At 40.0% G+C, this 9,741-nt stretch overlaps 1 protein-coding gene across 1 annotated transcript in view; it reads left to right on the forward strand.

Annotated features, from left to right (window-relative positions):
- SBSPON (somatomedin B and thrombospondin, type 1 domain containing) overlaps positions 1-9,040 on the forward strand; it is an 11,962-nt gene extending 2,922 nt beyond the window's left edge. The window contains exons 2-5 of the mRNA XM_010575925.1: positions 6,125-6,319; positions 6,894-6,984; positions 7,818-7,994; positions 8,674-9,040. Coding sequence (XP_010574227.1) covers positions 6,125-6,319; positions 6,894-6,984; positions 7,818-7,994; positions 8,674-8,791 — 581 coding nt within the window. The 3' untranslated portion in view covers positions 8,792-9,040. The remainder of the gene's footprint in view (positions 1-6,124; positions 6,320-6,893; positions 6,985-7,817; positions 7,995-8,673) is intronic.
- Positions 9,041-9,741: the final 701 nt, after the last annotated feature.

Below are 9,741 nucleotides of genomic sequence, written 5' to 3' on the forward strand. Positions count from 1 at the left end.
CCGTGGGAATGGCCCACGTTGGAGAAAGGTCGGGGAGGACTGTCTCCCGTGGGGGGGACCCCACGTTGGAGCAGGGGAAGAGTGTGATGAGCCCTCGCCCTGAGGAGGTGAAGCGGCAGAAAATAACATGTGATGACCGCAAACCCCATCCCTGTCCCCCTTGTGCCGCTGGGGGGGCTTGGTGGAGAAATCCGGGAGTGAAGTTGTGCCCGGGAAGAAGGGAGGGGTGGAGGGAAGGTGTTCTGAGATTTCGTTTTATTTCTCATTTACCTTACTCTGGCTGATTTGTAATAAAAAGTGAGCTAATTTTCCCTAAGCTGAGTCTGTTTTGCCCGTGATGGTAATTAGTGAATGATCTCTCCTGTCCTTATCTCGACCCGCAAGTTTTTTGTTATATTTTTCTCTCCCCTGTCCAGCTGAGGATGCGGGAGTGATAGAACGGCTTTGGTGGGCACCTGGCGTCCAGCCAGGGTCAACCCATCACACATGCCTAAACATTGTCATAGGTCTGGTACTTTATAAATAGATGGCTCGGCAGAAGTCCATGGGCTGCTGAACCTAGGTCCAAGGGTTTTTAAATAAATTTTCTTACAGGTCTTTTAAAATAAATTTCCTTATAGCTCTAACAATGAAGAAAGAGTATTTTTGTACATAGAAAGCATTTTAAATAGAAACTACTGGACAATGAGAAAGCCTGAAAAAGGAATGACCTCGTCATTTGAATGGAAGTGGTTACTCTGAGAAAATCCACAAATCCTTGTGCGCTACAACATACATTTTGCAGTGATTCAATGCAGAGACTGTAATCCTCTTTTTTCTGGAGATGGGTAAAAGTTGAGTGTGACTCAGAAAAAAATCTATGATTCACAGTGCTGTAAATGGGGAAAAAAAAAAAAGTCCTGACCACTCAAGCTGTGTTCCATATGATAGCAATATAATTTTTCTGTGTATTTTTGAACTTCCAAGTGTCATCTTAGTTTTCATATTTTGGTAGGTACCTGAGCACAAATCCTGTCCTTCGGGTTCCTTTGGCTTGCATCCTTCTCATTGTTTCAATAAATCATCATCTACCATCATTGTGTTAAGTAAGCTGGACCAATAGTGACATAGACAGAGACCACAAAGATGTAGCTATGGCCCCCCGATACTTCTTTTTGTATTTCAAGAGATGGCGCCATTCCTTTTATGTCAGTTCTGGGACCCGTTCTCTGTCATGCTAGGGAATTTGACATCTTTCCAATAGGCACAAAACTGATGTACTGTCCCTTAATAGTTGATGGGTACTGACTTCAAGAGCAACATTATTATCCCACTGGCTAAATTCCATTCTAGCAACCCAATATTCTTATTATTCCACATGACTAAGACAATTCATACTTCTTGTTCTAAATGTTGATGACCCTAAAATTGCCACGTATTGCTGCAGATGACCAATATTTAACTGTCAGCTTGGTTTAGTTCCAGTAAGATGTGAAGTCATTGCTTTATTTGTTATGCAGCTACTCAGTCCCTTGGGGAATTTTCTGCGTGGAGAATGTGATGTTAGACCTGATGCTATCTGCATATCAAGGTGCTAATAGGAGATTTAAATTATGTGGAAATTCTTACTTCTGCAGGTTATTCATACAGCCAGCTTGGAAGAGAGTCAACAGATAAGGAAACTGGGCTACATGACATTTACTGTCCTTTGGGTACTCTAGGTAGAACTAAGACATGTGATCAGGCATTGAAGTCTATGCTTGTATTATTAAATAAAGTGGGGCCAGGACTGTTTTCTGGCCCTGCAGCCAGGTGGCAAAGAGACTGTGGTGTCCATACTACATTTAGCACTTGTCCTGGCTAGCCCATGGCAGGGTCTAAGACATTTTTACTGTCACTGGTTTTCTTTTTTTCTAGTTCAAAATTCTTGAAACAAATGTCTGAGTGTTGTACTGCACCACGGTAAAGCGGTGCCTTCACGGCCGCAGAGGCTGTGCCATCTGCCTTGGGGTTCCTAGATGTGTCCGAGGGCAGTGCCTGGTGGTGCAGTGCCAGGTATCTGCATGTGGCAAAGGGAGCCATATGCTTTTTCCATGTTATTTTCCAGTGCTGTTCTACAAATCCTACCCAGAAGCTGTCTGGGAAGGTGTTTATCAGTAAGTAGAAGAAAATGACAGAGAATGCTAATGGTTAAGCAGGATGGACGGCTGGTGCCTCAGTGCCCAGGGTTGCTCTGTGGTTCTGTGCCAGTTCCTTAGAGCACGGGATGCAGCATCCTTGGCCACTCGTATGCCTGGCACTGCTGGGCCACTCAAAAGTGGGCAAGTTTGGTCAGAACAGGTGCACAGTGAGAGGAAAGGAGGGGAATTGTAATAGTGCAGTATGGACATCTGCCGGGTAATCTCTGTCAGGGGTTTTGTCTGCTTTATGATGTCTGTAGCACTCCAAGAAATTAGAGATGTAGTGACAGAGCAAACCCAGCAGTTTCAGTGTCTTATGAAAAGAGTCACAAACACCAAAGAAGTTACCACATTTTACTCTTTTTTCCCAAAGTCTTGTACTGGCAGAATCCCAGAGGGCATAAAATATTTTCCTGAAAGAGTAGTTTGGTCCCATCATTTTCCTGCAACACTGACTCAAGTACATAACTAGTGGTTAAGCTGTTGTTGTGGTTTAACCCCCGCCAGCAACTAAGCACCATGTAGCTGCTTGCTCACTTCCCCCCCATCCAGTAGTATGGGGACGAGAATTGGAAAAAATAGTAAAATTCGTGGGTTGAGATAAGAACATTTGAATAACTAAAGTAAAATAAAACATAATCATAACAACAATATAATAATAATAATGATATTGATGATAATAATGGTAGTAGTAATAATGGTAATAGTAATAATGGTAATGGTAATAGTAATAGTAATGAAAAGGAACATAAAAAAAAGAAGAGAAATAAAACCCAAGAAAAAACCAAGTGATGCACAATGCAATTGCTCACCAGCCACTGACCAATGCCCGAGCAGTGATCCGCCCCTCCTGGCCAACTCACCCCAGTTTATATACTGAGCATGGTGTTCTATGGTATGGAATATCCCTTTGGCTAGTTCGAGTCAGCTGTCTTGGCCATGGTCCCTCCCAGCTTCTTGTACACCTGCTTGCTGGCAGAGCATGGGAAACTGAAAAATCCTTAACTTCAGATAAGCACTACTTAGCAACAACTAAAACATCAGTGTGTTATCAACATTAGTCTCACACTAAATCCAAAACACACTGTACTAGCTACTAAGAAGAAAATTAACTCTATCCCAGCCAAAACCAGGACAGCTGTAAAACTTCTTGGGGATTTAAATTGTAATCAGGAAATACAGAAGAAAAGATCGAAAACATGTGATATGTTCCATTACAAGCTAATGGGAAACAGCATACATGGGAAAAGAAAAAGCTTAATTTAACTAGATAGTTAATGAGAGGCATGACCCCAAACAATTCAGAACCAATTTAAGATAGCCCAGCCATTCATTATAACATATATTTTGTACCATTCTCTAAGCATCATGTTGAAGACCTGCCTTTATAAAGGAGTGGAAAAGCAGAGTAAAATGTGATTCACACTACATGGAAAATAATTTTAAGCTCATTTGCAATGTGCAGTGAAAACAAGTCTTTGAAGAATTGGGGAATTTCCATATCAATAAGAAACTCTAATATTAACACAGGCACACTGTTTTTATAAGACACTGTGTGCTAGTATTTCAATTACATGACATTAATTGTAACTTTATTGAAGAAGCAAGCCCATCAGAGGACAAAAAGCAGCTAATGCTGTTAGGGAAAGCAGCATGGATGAGTACAGAGCGCTGCAGCGTTTTGACTGCTTGTCTCATTTCAGGGTTAAGGAAAGCTGCAGACATGGCTGTTCCCTGCTTGCCCAGCAGCATACCATGCATGCACAGGAAAGCTGCTGCTGCCGCTGGTGTCCAGGCAGAGGACATTCCCTCTGGACACACACACTGGCGAGAGGGGAAGCAGCCTGGAGGAATGCGGCTGACCAACCTGGAGCACATACCAGGTGGCCTGCAGGAAAAGAGGCTACTGGGAATGGACCACTGGTCCAATTAAATGTCCTCGTAGGCCACAAGCTGAGGATTACTCATGTAGGGAACTGGCTGCTTATTCTCAGAGCATTCTTCCTCTTGATGGATGCCCATGTGCAAGACATTTTTCTTACCTGTTCTTTCACTGCTGAGGCTGTGTAGACTTGAAGTTCCTTGTTGGAGGGGTTGTGTTTGTTCCATCCGTAAGCACCCAGAGATCATCCTCATCCAGCACTTCAGGGGTCAACGCTCAGTACAGTTTTGAAGAGCTGTAGTATTCATTTTGACTGCTAAAAGTGAAATTGTTAGGCTGTACAGTTTTTAAAACCAGTGGCTTGGTGTTCATGGAGGTGAGGCTAAGGAAAGTTCAGTTTCATGGAAATGTGAAATGTCTGTGTGTTTTTTACTGTTGTGTACTGTGCTAATGGACAAATAAAGTGAAGGCTTGTGTGTTATGTAGCTTCTTACTCAGGAATAATGTGTCCATCACCTGTTTCTGTATTCTGGGAATCAGGCTGCAAAGCCTTTTCTTCCGTAGTAGATTATTTGTATACACCTGGAAGATATCTGGCATATTGTCCATGCTTACATTAGCAAGGTTGAGACAGAGCTACTCTTTTGCCAGAATATAAAGGAGAAATGCAAGAGAAGGGAGAATTATAAATCAGAAAAATTAGTATGACACTTAATATAAATGAGAACTACAAGGAGCATGCCATCTTTATTAGATGTACTGCAGAGAATAAAATAAGGAAGGAAATGGCTAGTAGGTAACAGATATGATAGATCTGAGCATTTCTGAGTTTCAAGACAACTGAAACTAAGAGATGCTTAGACTATCTACAACTCTCCTGGAAAGGTTACAAAAAGTGACAAACATGAAATAAGGGCTCATTCTCTACGTAATACGATGATTTAGTTTTTTTCTAAAGAACCTGCATGTTATTTAATCAAAAAGGTGTCAAAGGCCATAAACTGGGCTAAAGGTTTCAAGAGTTGCCAGAAAAACACCACAGAATACAAAACAAAGCATTTTTCTTTCTTTCTTCATCTGAGACCTTCAGTGAGCTCACCTAATATATGTGAATTTAACAGATGAAGAGAGAAGTTCTTTGTACCTCTGACTGTTAGGCTGGGTTAGGAGAGACCAAAGGTACAAGTGTATTGTACCTGTACTATGGATGCTCTGCCTGAGGGATGTGCAGTTTCTTATGATTCAAAGTTTGCTTGCAAAATAATGGCGCTTTCCTCAATGTTTTGGTCAAGTTCAGAGGAAGTTTGTGATCCGTGAGAACTAAAATTCAGATATCCAGCGGACTATTCTATAGTTGGGAAATAGCAAAAGAAGACCTTAAAATCACATTTTTACACATTTTATTTAGTATGTTTAAATATCTGCATTGTTGCACAGCTCTGTCTATATCAGTAGCTATACAGACACAGAAACACAACTCCACACATGTCACTGCATTGTTCTGAGACTAAACAAAACCAAAATTATCACCAAAAATTGTCTTTGCAGCAAGGACCGTGGAGCAGGACACCCTGTGTTAAAACAGCAACAAAGCTGTGGCAGTAGAACTTATTTCAGTGTTGAGGAAAAGGGGTTAGAAATCAATCTGCGGGGAATCAAGAAGGCTGAAAGTTTTCCTTAATTCTGCTACTTTATGTTCCAGCCTTTAAACAAAATCTGGTGGTGTAGGAACTGCCAAGGTAGATCAGACCACTCACTGGTCTAGATAACCCATGAGCTGGTCTGCTTTGGGGCTAATGCCGTATGCTTCAGAAGAGGGTACAGAAGAACCCCACAGCTGTAGTGAAAGGTCTCCCTGAGGAGCTGTTTCTTTCTGGACAAGGGATGGAATAGGGAGCCAACCACTGCAGGCAGGTTTGAATGTTAAATTTGAAGATGCAAACTCCCAGAAGAGCATTTAAAACCCTATAAATAAAGGTATGCAAGAAAAAACCAGACACAGTGTTATTACTCAAGCTTTTGAGAGCAATTAGGATGAAGCAGAAGTCTTGACTACTCGTAATGTTTTAATACTGCTTTGCAGCTCTTCCATGTGTTGTAGGGGAGTGGAGTCATTGGAGTGGCTGTGCAGAACAATGTCAACCTGACCTGCGGATACGTAGGCGCTATGTACAACAGGAACCTAAAAATGGTGGGGAACCTTGTCCTGCTCTAGAGGAGAAGGCTGGCTGCCTGGAATACCTGAATTACCAGGGAGAGGACTGTGGCCATGAACATGGTATTCTCTTTTTGATTTATCTGTACATTGTGCCCATCAGGGCCTTCATAAATTTTACTGATGTCAATGAACAGAAAAAAAAAGCATCTCTCTGCAGCTAGCTGGTTAAAAATACAATTTAAAACCTTACCTTCTACTGTCATATTGCTCTTTATTCAATTCTTATATTTTTTTTCCTACTCAGGCTTTTCTTAATTTCTATTAAGTAAACAACTAAGCCGCGTGCATTCCTTCAGTTTGATTTAAGCCCCTCAGAAAGTATCAAATTATCTCTGTGCAAAGTTAGAACACAAATTCAGTACAGAACAGGAAACAGAGCTCCTTGTAGGATTCCAGCTCATCCTGTTTCCTCACAGACTAGATGGCATGCCTAGATGTCTAGATATATTTCTTCTGAATAAGAGCTTAGCTGTAGGGAATGGGGTTGAAGTCTGAGGTTGCCAACATTTTATCACTTTTTCAATGAAGTCAGTCAGCATCACCATCCACAAGCTCCTGATTCATTCACCCACTGTTACAGTAATTGAAATGACTCAACTGTGTCTTGCTGCCTTACCATAACTTTCTTCCTTAGTCCCTGCTTTCATAACTACCTCTGAATATGGTAAAGAAAGAAAACGACGAGCAGCATCTTCTCTCTGGCCTTCAGACAAAGAAGAAGCTGGGTAATCTATTTATCATATGCATGTGGGTCATCTTGTTCAACAGAAAATAGCTGACTACAGGGAAAAATGTAATTAAATTTGCAATAATTAAAGAATAAGCTATAGCTTGTACTGTTTTTCTCTCCTGCAGTTCATTTGCATGTTCTAGATGTTGTTTTTTATTACTTGCTAATTGTCCTGAATTAGACATCAGGGTCATGGAAAGTCTGAGGATAGCTGGTTTTGAAAGCAAACAGTAAATAATGCTAAACCAAAGCCGAGTGTATCCATAAGCCTAAGTCTGAGAAATTAGATATAGGTCTCTGAACAAACAAAATGGGCTGCATGTGAGGGGTCTCAAGAGACCTTTTTTTTAAATTAATTGACACAGGCAGTAAAAAATTTTGTTTGGTTACCAGTAGAGATGGTTATGAAGTTCAAATTAGGCTATTACTGGGCCTGTAACGCTCATACTGCTTTGCCCTATGTTGCACTCCCCAGAACAATAAAGCCCATCGGTATTCTTAAAGCCTCTCTTCCGTTTTCTCTTTTAGCAGCATAGAAGTAAAAACATGGGTTACTGACATCTATTTTTCAACATAATTTAAGAATACAGAACACAACCAGAAAGTGAGATTATACATAAGCACTGGACTGGGGCATGGAATGGAAAGTTTGCATAATGTTTTTAAGAATCCATTAATTAGGTTAGGGTCAGAAACGGACTTGCTAGCAATGATGTCTAACTTGCACTTCACAAATACCACCCATATGATATGTAAGTACATTTGAAGTGTATACCTAGCTTGTGCTTTATCTATCATAACTAATTTAGTACTTTTCCCTCTGAGCAGATACTGTGTGGAATTTAAAACAGAATCACTTTCACATCACTGTGCTTTGGAGAATCGGCCATACGCTCGATGGATGCAGTACCTACGAGAAGGACACATTGTGTGTGTAGCTTGCCAGCCTCCAGCCATGAATACTGACACGCATCGTTGTTCTGGAGATGGCCATAATGCAGATAGGTAAAGAAAGCCATTTTTCTGCTGTGTGTGTCTTCTGTAGCAAAATCCAGTACAGAAGTTAAGACTTCTCAAGGTGTCATTAAAAGCTGCATTTAGTATACCTAAAAAATGAAATGGCTCATATCACTTGTAGAGCTCAGATTTACCCTTTCAGCTCTCACAGAAATTGCTTTTAAAATCTAGATAAAATTGGGAAATAATTTCAATATAAGAGTTCAGTGCTTTGAATGCTTTATTTGCTGTTGTGAAAGAATGATGCAACTTCTGTAGTGCAAGAGATCTTTTTACAGTTATGGGGGCTTTTACTTAAAAACGGTATTTCCTGCAAATCTGATTTCAGGTTTAACAGTGGTGGATCAATACTCCTCTCAAACATATACACCTGGTTTCTAGAACAGTAGTTTTGAAAGTAGATGTTTAATATTTGGAATAGATTTTTATTTGATCCATACATTTATTAATATGCATACTACTTAATACCTGTACAACCAGCTACTCAATCCACCATCTGTATACTATACTTAGGAATACAGTGCCTGCTCCAGAAAGCATTTTAAGTGCTAGATGAGCTAATTAAAGTCTTACATTATTAAGCAAATCTGTGTTCTACAACACAACCTAGCAACATGAAAAATACAGTTTTCAGTATATTAATTCCTCATTTACTGTCATATTTCAGAAGTAAAATCTTACACTGGGAAGCAGTTGGCAACTCTCAGTGCCAAGGAACCTGGAAGAAGATTCGGCAACTGAAGCACTGTTCATGTCCCCTTGTGCATAGCTTTATTTTTACATAAAAGTTTAAAAGACCTTTAAAACAGCAACAACAAAAAGATTAAGAAAATTAACACCAATGCCAAGAAACCTGCATGTTTCTGCTGCATTTTCTGGAACCTAAAAAAAACTTTAAAGGAGTCAGAACTTTGGAAGAAACATTTCGGGAAACTCTCCCTGCCTTAATACAAAACACTAAGACTGATCTTTGTATTAGAACACTAGAAGCATTTTTCCATGTTTGTCTTCTGTCATTAAAGAGCTGATGTTTCTAATTGTAGTAGCTGCTTTTCCTAAAGTTCTCATTCTTTACTTGCACAGTCCTGTCTACAGGCACTGCTCCTACTCAGTAATGAGCCAGCCAAACATTCTCAAGTCTGAGAATATTTACTGTCATCATTAAATAGCAAGGGTGAATAAAAATGAAAATTTGAGAGCTAAAACCAGATTTCAGTTTAGATCCTTTGTTCCTTCCCAATATCATCTAGACAGTTGTTTATACTACAAGTGGGTAAGTATTCCTGCTCTACATTGCATTTTTCATGTTCAGCCAACCTTCATAAAAAGATATGACTAGTCAGCATTGTTAAGGAAGTAGTCTTGCTCAGAACTTCATGTCACTAATACACAGTGTGAACTTTATGGCAGATGAACCTAAACAAGACTTTGTGACTAAGCCTTGGTTAACATTAAAAAAAAAAATTACTAGTTAAAACTGCTTATGTACAATGATCAACATAGAAACCTGCAATGTTAGAGCACTGGCAAGACTGCTATGCAGGTAGCTCAAATCCTTGTTTTGTTACCTATAACTTACCTTCAGTTATTGTTAACAGCATTAAAGAGGCTGCATACTGCATTTTATCACTTGTCAAATACCTGCTATGACTTTTGAATTGTTGGCTTACAGCTGCTCTAGCAGTCCTTGCTGAAGGACAAAGCCTGTAATTTTATCAAGATCCTGAAATTCACA

Source organism: Haliaeetus leucocephalus, unplaced genomic scaffold (assembly GCF_000737465.1).
Source record: "Haliaeetus leucocephalus isolate CR32 unplaced genomic scaffold, Haliaeetus_leucocephalus-4.0 Scaffold506, whole genome shotgun sequence".
NCBI classification, from domain to species: Eukaryota; Metazoa; Chordata; class Aves; order Accipitriformes; family Accipitridae; genus Haliaeetus; species Haliaeetus leucocephalus.